This window comes from Athalia rosae, chromosome 1 (genome assembly GCF_917208135.1).
Source record: "Athalia rosae chromosome 1, iyAthRosa1.1, whole genome shotgun sequence".
Classification (NCBI taxonomy): domain Eukaryota; kingdom Metazoa; phylum Arthropoda; class Insecta; order Hymenoptera; family Athaliidae; genus Athalia; species Athalia rosae.
The window spans coordinates 4,310,091-4,334,299 of NC_064026.1; the positions used below are offsets into that span (position 1 = coordinate 4,310,091).

The 24,209-nt window shown below is 38.3% G+C and overlaps 5 protein-coding genes across 8 annotated transcripts in view; 2 read left to right on the plus strand and 3 right to left on the minus strand.

The window, feature by feature from the left end:
• LOC105692966 (3-phosphoinositide-dependent protein kinase 1) overlaps window positions 1-15,502 on the plus strand; it is a 315,671-nt gene extending 300,169 nt beyond the window's left edge. For 2 of the 4 annotated variants that reach the window (XM_048660351.1, XM_048660352.1), the window contains 3 exons: window positions 10,701-10,946; window positions 11,471-12,757; window positions 12,878-15,502. In XM_048660351.1, coding sequence (XP_048516308.1) covers window positions 10,701-10,946; window positions 11,471-12,757; window positions 12,878-12,988 — 1,644 coding nt within the window. In that variant the 3' untranslated portion in view covers window positions 12,989-15,502. Of the gene's footprint in view, window positions 1-3,170; window positions 3,387-3,406; window positions 3,804-10,700; window positions 10,947-11,470; window positions 12,758-12,877 lie in introns of those variants that run through there. The other 2 variants (XM_012412560.3, XM_048660353.1) reach the window with 2 other exon arrangements.
• LOC105692967 (aprataxin) lies at window positions 15,451-16,876 on the minus strand. The gene is made up of 3 exons (XM_012412561.3): window positions 16,044-16,876; window positions 15,833-15,966; window positions 15,451-15,766 (listed from the first exon to the last, which is right to left on the minus strand). The coding sequence occupies exons 1-3, from the start codon at window positions 16,334-16,336 to the stop codon at window positions 15,606-15,608; spliced, it is 588 nt and encodes a 195-aa protein (XP_012267984.2). The 5' UTR covers window positions 16,337-16,876; the 3' UTR covers window positions 15,451-15,605.
• A 375-nt stretch (window positions 16,877-17,251) lies between these two features.
• Window positions 17,252-20,061, plus strand: LOC105692952 (U3 small nucleolar RNA-associated protein 6 homolog). The gene is made up of 9 exons (XM_012412533.3): window positions 17,252-17,393; window positions 17,467-17,593; window positions 17,671-17,811; window positions 17,904-18,094; window positions 18,200-18,424; window positions 18,496-18,838; window positions 18,965-19,135; window positions 19,222-19,396; window positions 19,471-20,061. Exons 1-9 carry the CDS (start codon window positions 17,302-17,304, stop codon window positions 19,806-19,808), a joined length of 1,803 nt encoding a protein of 600 aa, XP_012267956.2. The 5' UTR covers window positions 17,252-17,301; the 3' UTR covers window positions 19,809-20,061.
• A 51-nt stretch (window positions 20,062-20,112) lies between these two features.
• LOC105692947 (tektin-2) lies at window positions 20,113-22,089 on the minus strand. Its single transcript, XM_020856358.2, has 7 exons — window positions 21,960-22,089; window positions 21,724-21,886; window positions 21,346-21,606; window positions 21,109-21,279; window positions 20,815-21,037; window positions 20,522-20,745; window positions 20,113-20,458 (listed from the first exon to the last, which is right to left on the minus strand). Exons 1-7 carry the CDS (start codon window positions 22,003-22,005, stop codon window positions 20,257-20,259), a joined length of 1,290 nt encoding a protein of 429 aa, XP_020712017.1. The 5' UTR covers window positions 22,006-22,089; the 3' UTR covers window positions 20,113-20,256.
• Window positions 22,090-22,222: 133 nt separating this feature from the next.
• Window positions 22,223-24,058, minus strand: LOC105692949 (ubiquitin-like protein 7). The gene is made up of 4 exons (XM_012412529.3): window positions 23,527-24,058; window positions 23,157-23,362; window positions 22,938-23,074; window positions 22,223-22,850 (listed from the first exon to the last, which is right to left on the minus strand). Exons 1-4 carry the CDS (start codon window positions 23,669-23,671, stop codon window positions 22,277-22,279), a joined length of 1,062 nt encoding a protein of 353 aa, XP_012267952.1. The 5' UTR covers window positions 23,672-24,058; the 3' UTR covers window positions 22,223-22,276.
• Window positions 24,059-24,209: the final 151 nt, after the last annotated feature.

Consider the following 24,209-nt stretch of genomic DNA (forward strand, 5'->3'; position numbering starts at 1 on the left):
CTACTTCTCACTCCGACAAATCAAATATGCAAGGTCTCGAAAAATTCCGATATGCCCTTCAAGAGTAATGAGTCACGATGACGTTCGCTTAAAATAGTTCTCGATGCAACGACGCGGCGACAACGACGACGACGACGACGACCTACGCAATTATAATTCCAAATCGCAATAGAGGACCCACCACCCCCGACAACGCTCCTCTTCCATTCCGCATACCTGCAACGCAATAGTAACGGTGACCGAAAGTATAAGAAAATTTCTTTTGAATAAAAAAATAAATGCGATTCGGATAGAAAGGAAACGGTTTCATCACGTGTGCATTAGACCGCGTGTAATGTACATAAACAATTAATATCGTTGTACTGCGAGCGCGGTTATGATACGAATAACGACGATACATGCATAACCTGGGTGGTCATAACGTGCGTTATATGTATACCAGAACGCAGAGACCCACGCATTTACGTTACATACGTATATTCACTCGCGTGTACGAGGACTGAGAGTGAGGAGGCTGCATCTCTGCCCTCCGCCCACGGGTTCGACGCACGGGGATGATATACATATATGTATGATATCGCCACATTTGCCATCCGCCTCCTCACCTCTGCACGTATTTCGTCGGTACGGAGTTCCGATCACTCTGGAAGAGGAGACCCTCCTCCGTCGCGTATTTTGAAATCTTCGAGCAAAGTGCGTTTCAATATTATATACGGTAAAAACGGGATTTTTCTACCCTCGTAGCGTTTCGAACACAGCTTGCAAGCTCCGCGAACTCATTTATTGATTTCGAACAACCTAGCTCGAGCGAGCGTATAGAGAAGCGACGTAGCGAAACATACGAAATGTCGCGTGTTTGTTAGTTTCCGTTTTACATTTTTATTTATTTATCTCCGTTTCGTTGTCATTTGTTCCCATCCATGTTTCTATTTATTTAATCGATTTTTTTTACATTTTTTCTACATTTTTTCTACAATTTTTTTTTTGTTATTCATTATTTTTTTTTATTTTTTTTTGTAAACTATTTGAACTTTTTATTCGTGTTTCAATGGCATAACAACGTCAACGATAAAGGAGATTTGTTAGCTCGAATTAGGCGAGGTAAAAAGACGAATCGCTCTCCCCGTCGCGCCGAGGCGACTATTTCCATGCATCAAGTAGGTGGCAGCACAAGCTGCACCGACCCAATTCAAACCAGCTCTAAAACACACAACGCGTTTACTGGTGCCTTCGAGAACAAACTTATTCCAGCGATTACATCCGTAGTTTTCTCTTTTGATTTTTATCATTGAAACGCAGCGAGTGGAGAAAGCTCTTTTTTCAAATTTTGATTGATTGATTCTTTATTATTTTCCAAGAAATTTTCCAGGGGTGTTATGCATCCACTCGTAACAGAAACACACTCTCGATGGATTAGAAAAAAATCTTCTACCTTCTCGTACCCCGTGGCCCGTCCTACCCACCCGATTTCTTATCGCTCAACAATCACCGGTGAGTTTTATTGACTCGCGCTGACGTATATTTAGGTGTATCGTATTGCCTTTATCGCGCACGGATTCGCAAACTGTAAGTGTAACTGTTTTTCCAAGTTGTTAAATCCTGGAACTCTATTAGATATCTAATACTCGTAAATTAACGTAAGCAATTTTCGCATAGATAAAAAACTCTCCGAATCTTATGGATTCGAGCGATGTTTGAAATGACGATACGATGCGATGCTTAATTTTTGTATTTTTACGTACTTGGGTACTCCCAAAATCACAAGACTTTGTTTTCGTTTACGTATCTCAGTAGGTTGGCCACTGACTTCCATACAGTCATTCGTCAATCGCGCAAACATATTTTCGTACACTTCAATTGTATGTACCCTACGAAAATATTTTTATTCACGGTTGATTTTTTGAATCTGATCCGTTCAGCGGGCAACCGACTCGCTCTTATCAGTTGTCCATTCTTGTTTGTCCCTCATTTTTCAGTCAGTCTCAATCCCTCAATAACAACAACATGTTTCTACAGCATTTGACAGTGAGTACATAAACGAAATTTGTTGGAATGTATGAAAAAAAAAAATGAATAGAAAAATGAATGATTTCGGAGCATCGCAGTAGGTTCGGATCGAACAGTAATTGGTAACGGACTAAGGAATGACATAGGGCGTAGAACGGGAATGCGTAAACAGCTATATAATGCGTATTATAACAAGAAGAATGATCGAACCTTAAACATATATATTCTTTTATCAGTACACAGACTTTCCTTTGGACTTTGACAGCAAGAGAAGCAAGCAGCTGGATCGTCGGAGAGCTGACAGTGGCCTGAAGCACGCGTGGCTCGTGATGATATACTTGTAACACATATATGTACAGAAATTATAATATGCGTAAACAAGATATCGTTGAAGGAGAGCGGAAAGCCGCGGGTAATGAATTTTATGGAAATTAAATTGATTTCATATACACACATATCGTTGGTGCTTGGAGTAACAACCTCGAATTGCCACCACCAAGAATACCCATTTATAAATATGATACTGGTATACAAAACGTATCTATTGGCGCAAGACTTTTCCCTATATAGATGATAAACGCGAGGAGGAATAAATTGATAATGATTCCGTACGTAGCTCTAAACTTTCCTCCTCGCGAAGAAATATTATCGCCTAAAATAGAGCGCAAAAAGTCGTCCGCATCACCGGACACGAGACGATAATTACGGTGAAATTTCTGATTGGAGAGAAAGAGAAGAAAAAAAAAATACAAATGGAATTCCGTTGCCAAAAGTGGTCGCATGGGGAACTGCAGCTACATAATACTGCGGCGAGTCTGAGACCGCGACTCCGAGTGAGACTTGCTCCGGTGGTGCACCGATCTAAGGACCGTCCAACCGACCGGATGCAAAGCCGGAGTGGGAATGTGAAGGCTCCAGAGTCCGTTACTCGGGTTGGGATTTCCCAGAACGCGCCTATAAACAAACGCGCAACACACGCGCGTGTACGCGGGCTTTAGCCGTTGTTATTAGTGGTGGGGGTATTGGCGCCGTCAGTTGAGCACCGTATCTCGTTGAATACGCATGCGCGGGATTTCCGCCTCCGTTCGTTCGTAAAGCGCAAGGCGGTAAGGGAGAACGAGTGGAGGGGATAGCGGTAGCAGCAGCGACCAGCGCGGGTTAGCAGCCGGGTTGCGCACCCCGCAGAGTTCAGTAAGCGATCGGCTCTCAAAAGCCACGGACGCGTTTTCTGAGTTCCTCGAGTTATAAACGTTATTTTGAGAGTTGCAAGTTTGTTTTCATTCCATCAACTGTGGCTTTAATCATTCAAACTGGATTCCAACAAGCAGTACGTGTCGCGATTACATCGCGGCTACCGGAGGCTTAAGAAATTATTCAAGGTAAGCTATATCCGGATAAAAAACGAGTGAATTTTCAACAACGATTTCTACAAGAACTGCCAAAATTTCTAGTACGACTTTAGACGATTCATCATCTTGATTATTCGTATAATTTATGAATATCGGATAGTTAAGAGAGACGAAAAATGAAAAATCAAAGGAGTGAATTTTGTTTTCTAGTATTAAATTAGTGACGAGTGATACGAAAAAGAAAAAAAAAAATATCAAAACAACGAATAAATAAAAATTTCACAAAGTGACTTTTCTTCAACGACTGCTGTTATAAACCAAATTGGCTATAACTGCAAATACACACGAGAGAGATCGGGAGAGCAAGTTATGCGAAGGACAACACCCACAGGATTTCTTATTCAAAATTAGTCCGGACAAACTTTCTTATCGGATGAGATGATGGTAGTACGTATGAAAAAAAAAAAAAAACTCAGAGCAGCAGTGCTTATCTTAACAAACAACGCCTCTTTCAAACGACCCAAAAATTCATAAAAAACACACATCAATAAAAACCACATTACTAACGCGATGCTCTTTAACGAAATCTTCCTAGTGCGGAAGATGGAAAAGAAAAATCAAAACACTAAAATTGACATTTTTTCGCTTACACGTAACACGAAATCATTGCTAGAAAATTTTTACATCTCTGGTGTTACTATCCCATTCAATAACTCGGCAAAACATCATCGTATCTCGGGAATTGTATTACTCAACTAAGTTCTTCTTGTCACCGACGCTCTTTGCCGATCGTTTTCTTGCATCAAGCAAAAAACAGATCACATCAAATTAATCTGTCGTATAAATTCTCTCGCACTAACGTTCGCTCCCATCAGGTTTCCTTTTTTTTCTTCCAAATTTCTCTTTTTTTTTTACGTTCCCGACAGTCGTTCGCACTTTGATAATGACCGATTCAAATTACCAATGGTGTTGGTATACCAAATTGACCAGACGATATTTTTATTATACAACTGTCAAATAATTCACTCGCGGGTCTAAATTCAACGATTTCTTACAATATTTTTCTAGACTTGACTTAGAGTAGCCATTTGGATAAGAAAAAGGGGATATTACATTATGGGAACCCCCTTGACACCTAGAAGCTAGCGGCATACTGTCTCGTGGCATGAATAATGTAAGATTTTAGTATTTAAATAAATTCGCTTCTAGCTCTGCCGCTCGCACACGTAGAGTTCGAAAGTTGTTTACGAGATCCGTAGTTGTTTTGCCAGTCGCACAGGTCGCCTAGCGGTTTAAATAATGTGTTGGGAATTGCCGAGATTAAACGACAAAATTCATTTATTTATTTTGTTATTTTTTTCATATTTCATTATCATCTATTTTATTTTTCACATCGCTATTCCTCCATTTTTTTTTCTCCTATCAGTTTTACTTCGCTTTTGTTGTTGTTCCAATTTTATTGCAAGAAACAGAAGCCCTTGTCAGGCGCGGTTATTATTAACCGACAAAATGATACGTCTACTGAAGTTTTGAATACGTCGAAGATAGTATTTTGCGTACAACACTATTTATAGTACATACGTCCGTATCTAGTATTAGCAAAATACAACACCAACGGTTACGCAAGAGTTATTTCAAACAATAATAGACGTAGATTAATTTCCTTAGGTTTACTCTATTCAAGAATGTACGGGAATATCCTTAGTAGCTTATCCGCCATGCCACACCTCTTCACGCGTCAGTTGAGAAAAAAAAAAAAAAACTAAACATTTTCCTATTTTTCACGTACTTTCCTCAACGTTGCTCTTATTTTCCCATGACTTTGCGTTGAAAAATATGAAAGAAAACATTAAAGGAAAAAAGAAAAATAACAGACAAACATAAAAAAATAAGAGGAAAAAAATTATAATAATGATGTATGTGTGAGCAACATGTTTGTCTCGTTTAGTTTTATTATGCCGTCGGTGATTTCGTCTCATCTATACAAACTCAGCACCATATACCTTTATATCTAATCTTCTCGTTTTATACCCGCCAAACAGCTGCAGCAAAATATTAATCCGAAAAAAAAGGCACCGAAAAAAATTTCAACAACAATTTTGACGCTCAAGTTTCTCAACGCCCGTGATCCGCACTTTTTCGTGGTCGTGATGAACCTGATTTATTATGCGTAGTCGTAAAATTGACCGCGATATAAGGTGGTAGTCTCGTACCTGAAAGCGAAAAGTAAATAATTTTTCTAGCGTGACGCAGGCCGAGAAATTAAATATTTTCCATCGACGATCGTAACGGAAATAAAGGGCGTCTGTATCGTTAATCTGTTGAGTTTAAACTCCGGTTGCGTTCAACCTATTTTCTGTACTATTCTATTTTTGATCCATCTCCTCTAGTCTCTTAGTTCCAATTTAGCCTCGGTCCGATCATCAGCGTCTGCGAATGCAGAGCATCTCATTCACGAAACAAAAGTGCAGCACGCGGGTATCGGAGTGCCTTTCGTAGTCTCGGGTCATCTCTGTGAGGTGTTCCTCGCGGCAAAGCGGCGAGGAACACACACTCGAGTATATAAGTTAATACTTATAAAGTCGTCGTACCTCTCTTTTTCTATCTTTCCGTCTCGTGAAATAAAACTACGACCTCCGCGGTCCTGCAGAGTACATAATACGGAGTGTACACGTATACATAGAAGAGGGGAAAAAAAAAGAAAAAAAAAAAAACAACCAACAAAAAACAAAACAAGACATCAGCATCACTAGCAGCAACAGCAAAGATGCGCGCAGCTAAAATTAGAAAGCCGTTGGAATGCCGCTTGTAATATACCGGGTGATTCACCAACAAGAAAATGTATAAAACCACCGTAGCTTCAGCTTCAAGAGTATACGTACTCCGGACGCAAGGCGTGTGTAAGTAAAGCCTTCTCAACCAAGACTTGCGTGGAGGTCGTCGGCCTTCCACGGATGGCTAACGCCATGGTCTGGAAAGGCCCCACAGCAAACCAGCGTGGAGGGATACCCGCGAAGAGGAGAAGAAGTAGAAGAAGAAGTACAAGAAGGAGAACGTGGAGGACTAAAGGACGGGGGAAGGAAGGAGAGGGGAATGACGCAGGGAAACTAGTATAGGAAAACCGTGTAATTCTTTTAACGTACTTGTCCGTTTGTTTTAAAATCATTCGACGCGCCGGATAATGAAAATAAAAGAATACAACTATGAATAAAATTGAAAGATAAAACAGAAATTCCTTATTCTGTTCGGTCAATCACATGCACAAATCTTCTAGGGAAAAAAAAGAACTCGATCAATTAAAAGAGAAACCGCGATTTATTTGTACCTTCATCATCTACAGTCGAACCTGTCGAGGTATGCAAGCGTAGTTGTGTGCATGTATAGTAAGTGATGTACATACAATATTTATACCTATCAATTTTATTACATGCTTCAACACTTGAAGGATATCGACGGCTCGGTTAATACCCGTTGCGTTCTGTTTTTCATACTCTAGCCTTGGATTATTGCTCCTTTTTGTCTCAAGGCTTGAGGATCTCGAAGATATATATCTCGCTCTTGAACGCGGGAAAATGTGAGAGGTGACTTAGTATCCGCTAGTATTTGTTTCCTTCGCTATCTCAAGTTTAAAGAAATAAAATAAACAGGGAATCGAAACGATGATACATAATGATAATTGAAATGAAAAACAACAGATGATGATGATGATGCTTATCGTGAAATACCTGGGAGGTATCCACATACAGTTGAGAGCACGTAACTAATTCTGGAATTTCGCGCGCATTACCGTTGCTGCTTGTATTATTGCTGATGCAGAATATGAGAGACTCATTATGTAAGAGTACAAGTTGGCAGAATTTAACTGTTGTAATGATGCGACTAAAAATATTTTCGGATGTGGCTTGGTTCGAAAAACAAAAACTGATCCTTGAGAAACACGTATTTTTTTATGAGTGTCTGGGTTAATTGTGCGAACGGATAATGACTACGTACCAACCGACCCGTTTTAAGTATGCTCGCCAGATAATCTTTAGGAATTTGTGGATCAATTACTCGGTCAAAGTACAGCGATTGAAATAAAAATAAAATTATATATACAGTAATACGTACGACAAAACACGTAAATGCCATAACAAGCATTACGTATGTATTGCATCGCGTTATTTTGTTTATTTATTCTTTTTCATTCATTTTGTTCCATTCTTATCACTGTAGCTTCCAATCTTCCGAAGATTATGGAAAGTCTTGCGTTGTTTCATTTTGTTCTTCCCCTCCTTCGTATCGATGTAGAAACAGAGTCAAAACTTTGACAAGCTTCCTAGATTAACTTCAGCTCGGTTGTGACTCAGGTATACCATACCTGTGTGACTGGCAGTAAAATTTTCGAAAGGTTAATGCCGTCTAACGGTAAAGTTTCAAATAAAATATCGAACTGGTCGATAAAGATATCGACGTTCGATTTAAGTATTCTATATCTCGTGGATGTGTATATTCACATGTTACACATAGATGTACAGGTAGATCGAGGGGTGGGGTGGCGGTGCTCGGGTACCTATGATATTACACCTAATACTTAATACTTGAACGTTATACCAGAGATCAAAATTGCTAATAGCTTATCGTTAACAAGAATGTGTCAGCAGCGAGTTAAATAATAGTTGATAGGATTATCTTCGAGTCGGGCGTCGGGGCGTCGGGCCGGCGCCGCGAAATACTGTTTATCAAAACATCCACGGTTGTCTCCGACTCATCAATGCCAAACAGCTGTTGCTAGGCCAATAACGCGTAAACAACCGCCTGCATTTTCACCTCTGTTCACTACTGTGCGGTACCACCCCTGGTTACAAAAAAGGGAACGTCGGAATAACCAATTATTCTCAAAAAGGACGAAGGTAGATTAGGAATTTGTACGAATGTACGACGAAAGTGGAAAAATAAAAAGTTACGCGGTTTCGCGCGAAGAGGGAGAACGAACGAAGCTATAAATATATATATATATAGCTGATTATTATTTCATCGAAGGAAATCAAATTAGGAGACCGGATTAGACGGGTCGTGGTTAACTACGTGGAAGGGTCGACGACGGTGACGGTCGAGATGATCCTCTGCTAACACCCGACTATACGAAACAATAATCGTGTACGATTGTTAGACCGGAAGTGCGGGTTTAAGACTCGTTACAGAACGCTATATAGACGTACCGGAGAGAGGGATCTTTATTTGTTAAGAGTTTCGCGCGCCGAGTCGAAACAGAAACCAACCGCGTGTTCAGTTTGGTTTAATTTGTTTTAGTTTGGTGTCGTGTGATATGTGGATATAATAAACATATGTGCCACCTGGTAAATGATAATCAAAGGTTACGTCTCAAATCGCACCAATTATAATAATTTATTAATATTTCTCTCGATGCTACTACTTGTTTAGCCCCTCACAGTCGCCAATCTGTATTGACATTGTTGCTGGCACCGTCTAGACGAAAACAATTGAACAAATATTCTCTCACTTTGGCAGTGAATATGATCAAAACACGACCTGTCGTTACGTTACGTTCTCAATCTACACTCCTCGTACAGCTGTTACTGCACTCGTAATCTTTTTTTTCACAAGCATGTACGTTCCTTCATTTGCTTTTCGACCTCTTATTTATTTATTATTTTCTTTTTTTTTTTTCTCTCTCCTTTTTTGTTCCTTTGACTTCCAAGCTCTGCACCGTCGTGTTGCGGTTACTGCTCTCTCGTACAGACCGACGCGGTTTCAAAGCAAAATGCTAAATAGTTGTGTTTCGTTTTATTATCTCGCCTCGGCTTTGCTTTTAGAATGAACCAAAAGCACCGGAGGGTACACAAAACACGGCAGCGGATCTCGTGTGCCTTGGCGCCCACCCCCTCCTTTAATGTACCTGTAATCTTTTTCGTCTCTTATATTGTAATACTTACGCTATACAGCGTCGAGTCTGTCCGATGTCGCATAAGTCAACCGTCTGAACTCCATGTCTAATTACTTTTGACGAAAACACATATACGAACGTATCAGATATACACCGACACGCCAATAAAACATCCACGAATATATTGCAAGAAAAAAAAGAGTTCATCGCATATAATATGCGTACACGTATCATACGTGTAAAGAAAGTGCGTCGAGTTAGCGACAATCACGACCGGATCACGTACACATCACGTTTCGGTTTTGGTATATACTGGTCTTTTTTTTTTCTTGTATCCTCCATGCTCTTTTTTTCCTCCTTTTATAATATTTTATTCTTTCGATCGAGGAGTGTGTTATGCGACCATCTGACGGCCGTTAAATTTACGTTGTGGATTCCCCTTGAGGCTCGTATTATAGCCGTACAGTGGTACCACATATCGTCAAAGTTCAGGTTCTTTGACATTAGAATTCGCTCGTATAAATTTAACCAGTTTGCGCTAGAATGGTTAGTTGGTATAAGGTATACCATTATCGGTTTGGCTACAGACACAAATCGCTCTCAAGTCTGACCAGTTGCGAAATTTTATTCTTATTCTTCGAGGAGTAGCTTTGCAAACACATTGCTCTTTCGCCAACTTTGCATTTATTTTTCTTCTTATTTTTTACCCCGTGCCGTTGAATTTGCACATTGTGTGGGGTATAACGGCATAATGTTCTCTCTAAAGTAGAATAAAAAGCACACCGGTGAGCTTGATCTTCCGTTGTGATACGTGGTATTCATTTGCTTCAATAATATAAGACCCCGGACTAAGGGACCTTGACATCGTAAATGTGAAAAATTAGGACACAACCGAGGGATATAGGCATTAACGTATCTACTGGTATCAGTTATTGTTGCGATTATTTTAGTTTTTATTTATTCATTCCTACGATTCAACTAGGTCTAAACTTATGCGGACACCTTGGAGTATATTGTAGCACTATAAGAGATATAGAGAACACCTTTTTGTCAACTTGATAAATCGTTATACCACCGCGATCTCTACGTAATCAAATACAAATATAATAATCGGCGTAAGCTGAGAAGGTCAAAAGATTATTTGATGACGCCTAGTATGGAACGGGTAGGGGAAAGCTCTATGCAGACTAATAAAATTGGAGGGGGAAAAAAAAAAGAATTAAAAACAAGTTTTATCGTGAATTTAAAATAAAATTATACGATTAAGCTGCAAATTAGTTTGAAACACGAATATTATGCCAGTCCGATTCTAAATGAAAAAAAATGCGCGCGGTGGTATTATACTTGAAAATACACCTGTCCAGATTTTCACCCAACATAATTAACATTCACGAATTAAAATAACATATTTTATTAGCTCTTCAACTAATAAAAATGTCCTCTATCTTCTGTTTTAGCGTGTGGCGAACCAGGCGCTTACCGTTTCGCCACAGCCGGCAGTAGCGGTGGAGGGGCCGGTGTCAAAAATGTCTCCACCGACGAACGACGTGACCAACGGGGTTGTGGCGCCTCAAACCACCATGGCGCCAAGGGTTCCTCCCACCACGAACCCTGCCCTGGTTCTAACGAATCGCACCCCCGCGAAATACACCCCCAAGGACTTTATCTTTGGAAAGGTCATCGGCGAGGGTAGCTTTGGAACTGTAAGTACAAGAAAAAAAAAAAGGATAAATATATCTGTAGAATGATCGAAATAGTGATTTATAATTCACGAATTCATAAGGCCGAGGATATTATAATATTTTCTAATTGACCACGGCCAAATATTTTCGTGAATATTTCATGTGTCTTAAGTACGTATTCATTGTCCCGGAATCCCGGTGATGAGTACCTATATTCTAATATAATATTTCCCTTCTTGTTTCGTTTCGCAATGCTTCTTTATAATCCTCGAAACGGATGTGACCGTGTTTGAATCAAAACTCGTAACGAGTTAGCGAATTTTAATTAAGATTGTGAACCGGTTGAACGCCTTATCATTACTCGACACGTTTCGACTGCTTATAATTATGGTTTTTATGTATTCTTATTGGTTAATTTGCCCAATTTTTAGTGGGAAAAGTGCAAAGAAGTTCGATGTAGAGTTAATCATGTTCACACGATGTATTGTACCTCTTCTCCGGCAGAATTTTAACGCGAAACGATTTTTTTTTTCTCTTTGCTTCAGGTCTACCTTGCTAAGGACATTCACACGAGCAAGGAATATGCCATCAAGGTGTGCGATAAACGTCACATCATCAAGGAGAAGAAGACTGAATATGTGACACGTGAGAAGGAAGTGCTGAACATGTTGGCGGGTGCAAAGCATTCTTTTGTCCGTCTATACTGCACCTTCCAAGATTCAGACCGTCTCTACTTCGTACTTTCGTACGCGAAGAATGGTGAACTTTTACCTTACATCAACAAGGTTGGCTCATTCGACATCGAGTGCACGAAATTTTATTCAGCTGAAATCCTGAGGGGTTTGGAGTATCTTCACGGTCTTGGTATAATTCATCGAGATCTGAAACCAGAGAACATCCTTCTGGATGAAAAGATGCACGTACTTATCACGGATTTCGGTTGTACGAAAATATTGAAACCACCAGAAGTTCCCGTTAACGAAAATGAGACCCACGTTAGAGAACGGAAGAATTCATTCGTCGGCACAGCACAATACCTTTCTCCTGAAATATTGAAAGACAGAAACGCTAGCAGATCATCAGACCTATGGGCATTTGGTTGCATTATCTATCAAATGGTCGCTGGTCTACCGCCGTTCAGAGCAAGAAACGACTATATGATCTTCCAAAAAATTCAAAAACTCGACTACGAAGTTCCTGATGGTTTTTCCGAACTTGCCAAAACTTTGGTAGAACAACTTCTCGTTTTGGATCCGACACAGAGATTAGGGGCGCAGGACGAACATGGTGCCGGATATCCAAGTATCAGGGCTCATCCTTTCTTCGAAGGTGTTGACTTTGAAACACTACACGAACAAACACCACCACCAATTTATCCTTACCTACCCGGTACCTCGGAGCATGAAGAATTAAGATCGCACTACCGAGTACCAGATCATCTAGAGCCAGGCCTCGACGATAAACAACTTACGAGGTTACTTGGTCTTGGAATTGGAGAGGAGGAGAAACCTGAACCGAGAGCAGCCGTCGTTGAAAAACCAAGGAAGCAGGCAGGGATCGCTGATCTTACGCCGGAAGAAATCAACTCCAGACTAAAGAAACAAAGATCATCCAACAAATGGGATTACCTTGTCGAAGGCAATCTAATTCTCAAACAAGGATTGGTTTACAAGAGGAAAGGACTCTTTGCCAGGAGAAGAATGCTTCTGTTAACAACTGGACCACATCTGTATTACGTCGATATGGTTAACATGGTCGTCAAAGGAGAAATTCCATGGAGTCCCGAATTACGGGTGGAACCTAAGAACTTCAAAATCTTCTTCATCCACACGGTAAGCATCGCCGTAATTTCTTGTAGACTACTTCGACCCGATTTTAAAAAATCTGAAATACGCGGTCTCGAGCAAAAATCGAATTCCAACGATACTGACCAGATCACTTTTATTTTACAGCCAAACAGAACATACTATCTCGAAGACCCAGACGGTTTTGCGCTGGATTGGTGCCGAGCCATTGAAGAGATGCGAGTCCATTATTACGGCCTCCTGGAATCCACGGCTTGAGTATAAACAAAATAAAAAAAACAACTCATAAGTGAACATCATTGATATAAAATTTCAAAAAACATTTAAGTCTGCGAGAGGTGCCTCATAGGAAGAATTAAATCAAATAGGTTAATTATTGATGTGAGTTATTTATATCGCGTATAAGGCATGTGTCCGATACGAAATATTTAGGAAAATTTAGGTGAATTCGAAGTTGCACGTTATTAGTTATAGTTGTGTTGTTTGTATTTATTAAGTTAGGCACCTATACGCAAAAGGTGCGTTGCTGGAGATGGAGATTTTTTTTTTTCTACCGAAATCAAACGAACTGGGTTCTCGTCGCTCGTTTCAATGGAGCTTATTGAAGAAAGAAACCGCCGGAAATTAAGAAAAAAATGTGGAGGAAATCCACAGACCAAAATCATTACTTACACTGCCCGTAAATCTCAAAGTTTACAATTTACAATAAATACCGTAATAGATTTTAACTGAAATAAACATTCAAATGATTAGTTGTTGAATACCATTCGGATAGGTAAAAGAAACGCTTGAATCAGATATCAATCAATTATCATTTACTTTTCCAGTCAAAGTTTTCGTTTCTACGAGCGATGCGAATTCACGTATAAATTGAATTCTAGAAGAAAAAGAATCCACTTGCTTCGGCTTAGAAAATTTAGCGAATAAATAGCGAATACTGTACCTTAGCGAAATACGTTTGGACCCGAAAGTTCAATTTAGATAGCAAATTTAGGGTAAACCTTGAGTGAACCAAAAAACAAACAAATCGAAGTTAAGAAAAAGAAAACGCTATGGCGGACAATCTTGCAGCTTTAATTTACGTTGCCTGGAGTATACGAGTTTTTGGTCTTCGTATGCGTCTTTGTAAATATTAGCAAGTAATTTTGAATAGGTAAAAAAAGAAACAGGCTTCGTGAAACAATTCAGTCCTACCCAGGTGTTTTTCGTGTATAAATGATATGGCGCCCTCGCGGACATAACCCAAAGTGTGTGACGTAGCAAAGACATTTGCGTACAAATATTGCTGAACTCATTTCTCGCTTGTACAAGGAGGAAGTCGGGTGAAAGAAGAGGAGTTAGAAGAAGGAGGGAAAGGCGATGGACGACATGTCCCTATGTCTCAAAGACTTGTATCGAAAACTATTCTGTTCATAGCTTAAGAAATACTAAAGACCATACCATAGTTCGTAGTTATCCCTGTATAATGTTCATGTTGACTAATTACTATCATCTTAGGTAATAATATTTAAATAGTTATCTCTGTTCGTTAATTTATGATGAATGATGAAAAGTCGTCTGTTATTTATTTCGTGTGTTTAAATGTTTATGAAAGATTATAAATATCTTAATATAGTATAAATTTGTCCTTGTAAATAGCAAACAAAAAACAAGCCACAATTATTCGTCGGTAGTCGGTTAAACTGTTGCCCCTATCTTGTATGATATTAAATGTATATTAGGTGTTTATTAGTTGTGTATAGTTAGGAAACTGTAAATTATAGATTTAGAAAACTTTAGGTTGTATTTCTTGGGGCAGTTTAACCCGTGTATTTTTATATAAACAGGGTATATTATTGGTCGTTGAACTCAAGTTTTTGTGAAAGTTCGTAAAAATTTTGATCAATTCTCAACCGAGAGTTTTTCGGAATTGTTCCCGATTTCAGTGGCTTTTCCAAAATGACCGCTTTTGGCGGGTCACCTACAAAACGGGCGGACGGAAGCATTAACGAAGGCGAGACGATCGATGTTATTTAGGGATTAAAAAATTATAGCGGCGAAAAATAGTGGCTTGTTGGAATACATTTTCCGATATCAATATGCACAAAGTAGTATTAGCCGTATAACGAGACTTTGTGGATTTTGAATTGTGGAAATGTTATATTTCTACTGTAAACTTTACAAAATCTATCGTTTTAAATAGGTGTTGCAAACTTTAATGTGGAAGCATATATATATCGAAAGCGAAAACATAGGTTTGATTATATCAATATAAAGATATATTTTGAAGCAATGCTTTCGCTGTATAAAGCTTATGAAAAAAGGTCATAGTTCTCTACAAAGCCAACTTAGATGAATTAAATCTAGTAATCAATAGTTAATTTAATAATTTATGTTGGATTTATAATAAAAAAATTTAAATTAAAAAAAAATAAGAAAAAGGAACTCAAACTGAGACACAAAAATGCAAGCAATATCAGTGAATGTCTTGCATATCTAGTTTTTGTCTAAAATTAATTATTCGCAATTGATTTTAGTCTTGTTTAATTTTCAAGAAATGTTATCGAAACTATTAATCACAGTATTATTAATACGTAAATTCTCATACATATACATTAAAAAAAGCATTGTATTTTCCATACACCATATATTATACACACACGCGCATAAACACAAAAAACCACTTTATAAGACTCTGTAAATACTTAGCATGTAATGTTATTGGCGAGAAAACACCCTACTAACATGAACATCAAATTTATTTATAGTAAAAATTTCAGAAATATCGCATTACATATGATTTCTTCATTAAAACCTTTCACAAAATCCAAAATCCTTTCATTCTACATTCGAATAAAGATATGATATAAGTTACATCCATGCATAAATTCAATATTCAGTTCTTTATGTGGGATAAAATGTGTCTCTTCAAATCTGGCATGTTCTTCGGGATAGTCGAACACTTGTGGCATTTCAGAGGCCCTTTTAAATACGCGTCGCATTCTTCACAGCTCATTTTTTTTATTTTGCCGTTTTCATTTAACTCTCGACGAATATCTGGAATAGTTACTAAAGTCAATTATTGATACAAATAATACTTCAAGTCATTCAATAGTCGCTCACCCTGCGAGGATCTAAAAAAAGGACTTGTGTACGAATTCCAGTGCACTTTAGTCTTCAAACAAGTGCTGTTGAAGTCTGTACTTATTACATGTAAGTGCAATCTTTGCATATTTGGAACTGAATGATATCCCAATCTGCGTGGTATTGCGAAAGTATTAAATTTAGTCAAGTAGGTAACTAAAATACGAAATCCTTTACATTTGATACATACTGGAATTCCCTGTGAGGATGTTTAGCGGCCAAATTAGTTCCGACACTTTCCATATGTTTAAGAAGGTCCTCGTGTTCTTTTCTGACAGTTAGAATACTCGGAATATCTTCTTTCGGTAACACTAGATAGTGAAATTCAGCTTTCGGAAATTTATCCTTTATGACTACAACCTTATCATCGTCTTCAACTAGTAACTCAGGATCTTTCATTGAATCAACTAATCCCAATGCCCAGTGCCCTTTTTTCGCCGGTGGTTCGGATGATGTATTTGAATGTAATCGATGCTTCTTCATCGTTACGATTATTTTTTTGAAAATAGTCAATTTGGGCACTTGGTCAGAGAGGTACTTACAAACAAAATTCACTATTTACGAGAATATTCAGTAAGCAACTATATTTTTTCGATTCTTATATTGTTGCGCATTGTTGCCGTTGAACTATTTACTGCACGTGTTCCTTTTATTTTTACGTGGTGTGCTTGGTGTATTCAATATATTACCAGCAATTCCAAATACTCCAAAATTCTACAGATAGAAGTCAACTTGATAACAGAACCAGCGTGAATGCTCTAAAATAATCACTTAGATCCAAGGTAAGATTATTATTAAACAAAATCACCAGCACAGTCTCGCAGTGGTAGTTTCGCAGCTTTGCGAGGAGTACAAGCGGTGAACGAATGTTATTAAAGACGGAGTCACGAAGGTATAACGTCAATCTGTCGAGCTGAGGTTGAGCTAATATAATTTTTGTTAGGCAATACTCTGATGATGATTCGCTCTCTGCAAACTCCATTGCAACAACGGCTGCGAAGGTTTGAACCCATGTTTGAATCATGTTTGATTTGAAACAGTAGGTTCCATTGATGACTAACGCATCTGTTATAGCGTTAACTGAAAATTTTCAGTCAACGATTATAGTATTGGGTAACCACACAGTACGTAGTATGGTTACTTAATGATTACACAAACCCTAAGACGATGAATGTCACAGAAAAATGCGCAATTCGAAAAAAATTCAAATCAAGGGAAGTTCGTCTGAATATGGCAGACCCAATCATCAGAAAGGACAACTAGACCAGCCATAGAGCACAAGTTCAGACGAGACCAGCTGTGGCTGATTTACTGGGCTGATATGGCTCACAAGCTAGACCCACTGACATGTGCTACTGATGTGTATTTTCAGCCAAGCCAAGAATCCAACACATTGTTGACAAATCCTCTGATTAAATTGTAATATTTTTGCCTAAATACGAACCGAAATGGCAGAATTTGTTGAAAAACGATGTGAGGATATGATCCCCGAATTGGAACAAATGGAACGGATTAAACTCTTTGATAAAAATGAAATAAGGTTTGTTCAATGCTTGTTACTCTAACCTCTGTTGTACCCATTATTGACAGACTTGTTTTTCTCTGATGTCCAGGGGAATCGCTAAAAAACGGAAAGAATACGAGTATAAACTTCAGAGACATACTAAGTGCAAGGAAGATTACTTACGCTATATTCAGTACGAGATGGATTTGCTGAAACTGATCAGACAGCGAAGAGATGTAAACATATTGAATGATGTACCTTTAGAATTATCATTTAGCTGTGAATGTAACCCTAATTTGAATTCTCTCAACAGAAATTAGGTATCAATCACAAAAAGTCTGATATTGACTATAGCATCGCAAATAAAGTGAATATGCTGTACAAGCAAGCTATATTCAAGTTCCAAGATGACCTGCGATTTTGGATTGCATACATGAAATTCTGCAAGCACGTCGTGAGTGAAGATAGAATTTTGCATGATTTATTAAAATATATTTCAATTGATAGTCGTCTGTTTACTTGATTCATCGTTTTGCCATATTGCAGAAATTTCATAGCAGCATCAGCCGCATGATAGGCAGAATGTTGCAAGTACATCAGGATAAGCCAAAGTGTTGGCATATTGCTGCACGCTGGGAAGCAGAAGAAGCACATAACATGCAAAATGCAAGGCAATTTTTACTGAGGGGTCTTCACTTTCACCCAGATTCGCAATTACTTTTCACTGATGCTTTCAAGTGAGTTTCACTTTCTTAGGAAATAGCAAATTGATATTTCAATTATTTGAAATCATTACATTGAAACCTTTTGATTATTCGATCTTAATTATAACGTTATAACAGACTAGAGTTGTCAGAAGCATTAGCCAATAAACAAAATACTACAAGCTCAAGCGAAAACCCATTACCAGTTGGAGAAGATGAGGATATGCCCATAGAGTTGAAACGGGCTTATGTTATATATCTTCAAGCCTTCAAACGCATCAAAGATATTAAATTTATTATCGATTTGCTGAATATCACAAAGGAGTATGATAACACCGAAAAAATCCAGAATAAGATTGTGTGGTGAGTAAATAGGTTGCCTTTAATTTTACTTGTAAATTGAAATGGTGATCACAGCAACTATTATTGAATAGTGATATGGTCGAAGAATATGCTCACGAACCTCTGATGTGGGACACGATGGCTCGGCGAGAGCTTGAAGGTCTTGTATTACCATCGAGTAGTGGAACACCAATGGAAATTGATACATCTGAACAAAGTTCATTGCGAGATCGCATTAGTCTATGCAACGAGGTTTATCAGACAGCTGTGAAAAAAATAAAAACTGAAGAAATGTGGTCACTGTATATTGACTGCATACTTGAGATCAATCAAGATACTGGGTCTTTGCCTAATTACAAGAGAAAGTTACTCAGAAATGCTTTGACTCAAGCTCATCAGGCTGGGAAATTGCGAGAGAAATATTATTTGCAATGGGTAAGTTTTTTTTTAGTAATTATAGATTGACTTTGGAAAATTTCTATTTTTTCAAAAAGCCACATCATGTCAGAAAAATTAACCTGATTAATTGATTAAATAATCTACAATAATTAACTTTTCTAGATTGGAATGCTCAGTAATAACAAAAAGGATGATAATTCTCAAAAACGATTGTATGAAGTTTTGTGTTGGGCTACTGATGCATTACCCAAAAGTGTTGATCTCTGGCAAGCTAGATTAAGATATCATCTTGCAGCTGGCCAAGAAGAAAATGCCACAGACGCATTCACGAAGGTAATATTCATCCTTTCCACATTTAATCGAAACTTGTCGAATTGAAGAATTCCCGATTTATCTCATTCTCCAATTTTATGTGACAGGCAATAGAATTATTAGGGGATAAGGCTTTGCCGTTATGGAGAATGAGACTGCTGCACGTCCAAACTAAGAGCCCAGAAAAAACTGAACAAGTTTTTCAAGCTGCGTTAAAAGAAGGGCCAACCATTGCTAAAGACATAAAGCCCACATATATCGAATGGCTAGTTCTGTCAAAGAGTAAGTTCACTATGCAGACAATTAAAATCTTGATTTAATAAATTCAATTCTAAATACTTTCATTTGCGATTTAGATATCCAAGCTGCACGTAAAGTGTACGATAATCTGTGTCTTCAACCACCAATCTGCTTGGAATTGCATAAAAAAATGGCAGCTATAGAACTTATGCAGCCTGAGATTTCGTTGAAACATGCGCGACGTCCTCATGAGATGGCTACAATGCAGTTTGGTGGAAGCAATACAGACGTTTGGATGGATTACGTTATGTTTGAGTTAAAAGTGGGTGATCCCAAGAAGGTAGGAGAGATTCACATGAGGGCTGTAAAAACATTGGAAGCCCCCCTTGCCGATAGTTTCATTACCGAATACAGTTTGATTAAAACCAATTGCGATGTAATGGAACAAGTTTAATAAGCCAGAAAATAACTGGATACGTATGAGACTCATCTTGTTTCAGAGCCTTAATTTTCTAATCGAGAGAACTGTGTAATGGATCATGATGTGAATGGTATACGTGTATTTGATGATTAGGATAATATTAAAGATCCGTTGTGTTCATGTATCTCTAGATTGTCTAGTTATTAAATTTGAAGTCGTGGATCATCTATGAAAATGAATGTAAAAGAACCTAATTCCATGTAATAAATTATTTAAGGACAGTAAATTGTCATTTTTCACTGCATTAATAGGCTCCTTGGCGTATCAGTACGTTCGATTGATTTTACTGTTTTTTATTTTCACTACTGCTTTAAAACAGTAATAGATTCATTGAAATACATTTTTAATATACGAGTAAAACGGTTAAGCTACAAAAGTGCTGGTATAGGACTATCAAATCTGTAAAATTTCCGTGTGACAATTATGGTTCAATTGGTATTTCCTGCTCCATGCGTGTAAGCATAATATTGCGGTCAGTTTCATTCGCCAAGGGTGCACGATCACCTGTTTTTAATCTAGCTCTTAAATCCAAACACATAATGTCAGTCATTAGAGAATGTTGCTTGTCATCCAAGTTCTTATCAATCTGGATGAGCAAGGATTCTAAGCCGTTGTATGTTGCTCTGAAACAAAATTATGCAAAGATTCAGGCACCTGGAGCTTGGAAGTTATTTAAGATAACTCACTTAGCGCAATTAATTTTAGCAGTGAGATCTTCTTTAGTCTGTTTCAATTGCAGAACTTCATCTTTGAGACCTAATTCAACTTCATCCCTACATAGCTCAAACCCAGGACGGTATGTCCGGCTTTCCAGTCTTGTCTCAGCACATTTAATTGCATCAGTCTTAGCCAAGAGAGCATCTTCCAATCTTGAAATCTCTTTTAACATTCTTTCCATTTCAGTTTGCATCTGACAATAATTTCGATTCCATTAATAAGAATTTATATGGTCGAATTGTTCCTTATAATTACAGCATACTTTCATTTTTTGCCAATCAAGTTCATTCCGAGCTTTCTGCGTTTCATATATTCTCTTTCGCAATGTAAAATCTGTGACATCTTGTTGTGCCCTTATATCATTTCGAGCTCTTTCTCTGACAGTTTGCATCGCTTCTCGAAAACTGTATGTATCACTCATTTCATTATCAGCTAGAAGTTTGGAATAACGGCAATGATCCAACCAAGCCTCGTATGATATAGTTCTGTAAAAATTGAATTAAACTTCAAACTGTGGTAAGTTAGTTTTTCATAATATAATCAAGTCAGTTTTTACTTTTTTGGTGTTCGCAAAGCATTTGGTTTGTAACTGATACTTGCACTGGTGCGATTCAAGTTTAAATTCTCTGTATCAATCTCAATAGCATCAATCTTGTCCTGCAAATCTAATCCAAGTTTGAACTTGACCTCTTCCAAACGGTTCAGTTTCTCCCATGCAGCCTGAACCCTGCACATCAGATGTAAACATTTCGATTCTTCATTCCATGGCAAATTTCTACAGTTTCACATTTACCTATTTGTTAGTAATTGTTTAACGCCTTCGATGACACAGAGCTCTTTTTTCAACTCATCATTCGCCTCGTCATAAGTTAATTCCGTCCCTCTCCTACAATCTCTCATAGAGATACACTCGGCTGTGACTTGTAGCGGTAAGTTCAAGTTTTCCAATTCTTTTTCAGTGTCATTACGCCCATCTTTGAGAAGATTTATCTCTCGATTTAAGCTCTGGAGTTGTTTATCAGTAAGCTCACGCCATCGGGATAGTTCAGTCACTCTTTTGAAAAATGTAGTGTATAACTATCACGTCATTCTTTACTAGGAACTCCATACCTTGTTCATGAAAAACGCAATTCCATCTAGTTTGCCTGATTCATAACAGTTAGCGTCTTACCTATCAGCCAGTCTGGTATTATTCATGTATGTATCCCATTCTGTTTTAATTTTGGTTTCTGAGCGTATTTGACGCCCTGCATTTCGTAAATCGAATGCATCACTTCTTCTGGTGTCAGCACTTTGCTGGAGCTCCCATTGCTTGGCATACCAATCCGGCAAGGCTTAAAGTAATAGTTATCTCAATCACTCTATAAATGTCTACAATTTGGTAAGAACAGTCAAGTCGCAACTTACTGATATGCGGTGTTGGCTTCTCATATGTTGTAACAGATTTAGCCATTAGATACCTAATAACGAGTCACTGGATTTATCAAATATTGCTACACTAGAATGTAAATCAGAGATCTCAAAAGGTCTGTGACAGTTGTCAAAGTTCGAAATATGGATATTAAATCAATACAGATAAATAGACAATGTTGCCAGGGTAACAATACCATCAAGATCCCTAACCCTTAACATTATACTAGCGTTTTGAGGAATAAATCAATGCAACGAAGTGCTTTCTGCAATGGTGTTTATTAGTCTAGACTCTCAAAGATAAAATTTCGCACTTAGGTATCACTGAATCCGCTGAAAACCAACTCTATAGCAGCTTGTACATCACCATTGGTGAACTGTAATGCCTGAACATTGACAGCATCATCTTGGAGACCCATTTCATGCATTTGAGCCAGTTGAGTCTGCAATTCAGATGGTTGAGGAAGAACAGGAGGTAAAGGTGGAACAAGCGGTTGTGTAGATCCAGAAGAAAAAGCTTGCTGTATGGCTTGAGAAAACATTTCCGTTGTTATGAGTCTTGAGCCTGACGTAGATGATGAGGTTGAAAGTGGGAAGCCTCTGGATCTTGTCCGAGCCAACGCCGCTGAAAGTTGAGCAGTTGTGATAGCTGAATTGGACTGATTTCTTGAAAGTCCTGTAGGCTGAGTGGAATCTGATGACTGTGACGAATCTCCTGCCATCTCCTCATCGTCGCTCATGTTGTCAAGGCTGTAGGAATATGCTGTATGATGTGTTGATGAGGTAGATGCATTAGATGCTCCTGCCGAGTTACTGTGGGCTTCTTCATGTACAGCAGCAGCAATATGTTGCGCTGCTTCAACAAGGCAAGGATGCAGTTCAGCTATTCTGAAATAGAGATAGCAACTCAACAGCTAAGTCTTCAAATTTTATATTCTGTGAGTTCTGTATTGAGAATATCTCTGGTGTGACTACCTTCTGACAGTATCTGGATCTGTGAAGTGTGCCATTAAGTCTGGGTCTTGAAGCATAGCAATGGCAACTGAGTCATCGCTCAAGCCCGGTGATGACGAAATTATATTTTCAATAACTTCCGATCTCTTGCTTAGGCGCTAAGAAAAAGGATGAGGTGATCCAAGTAATAGAAAATGCTTCACACGTAGACTATGTAAATAAGATATACATAGGACTCACATGCAGAGCACTACGCAATGCTGGATTGACATTGAATGATCGGAAAGCAGAAGCCAGATGTAAAACACTTGCTTCCGATATAGGTTTTGCAGGAACAGGAACTTCAGGTTCTTTTTTTTTCAGAACATGAACCATAACTCCACTTTTCAAACCATACGATGCCAACGTTGCATCGTCTTCCAGGATGCATCCACAGTATATTAATTCTAAACCAATAGATGAATTGATGGTAGAAAATAACAATCATGTTGTAATGGATAAGTTTTTAATCTCATATGGTAGGTTTGAAGATTAAGAACAGCAATAATTCTTGAAAGAATTGTAATGTCTTCACCATTTGAAGTACACAAATTAAGCAGAGTCATCTTACCCAGAGATTCTTTCGGGAGGTTAACTTTAAAAGCTGCTTCAGTTTTGAGCTGTTCAACTTTGTTGTCAAGACTGAAATTATCTAGCTTCACCGTCGAAAATGTTTGTGGAGTTAATCGCACCCCCAAGATTAATTTAGTACTCATATTTTTCAACTTTTCACGAGTATTTCACTACTAGTAGTATCAGACTTTCGTCAAGGCTTTGTTGTGTTGCAGTTGGCGGACCACTTGTCACTTGTCAGTTCCACACTGCGACGTCACTAGTGGCGGGAAGCTACCATTTTCGAAATATCACTTTTTCCAAATCGCTATTCTCCCACATAATTCTCGAAATGTAGAATGTCCGAACGGTCGACACGCTATATTTAGGCTTCACACAATCTGAATGGAATATTCATTACATCAGTGTGGAATCTTTCTAGATGCTCCTCATAGTACATTCAAGGAACTTCAACAAAAGTGATGGCTGTTCCCATCTGGTTTTTTCACTTTCAGGCTTAGTCCATAAATCTATTTTCACACAATAAGCGACCTAAGTGCAAAGGGTGCATAGGAACATCTGATGGCCTGGATGTCGAAGTTCCTTGTAGGTACACACATCATACATTGATGGACAGCGATTGTCTCGGGGAGTTGTGGGTGGAGTCTCTTAAATTGTTGTACCGCCTTTAATAAATGCTTC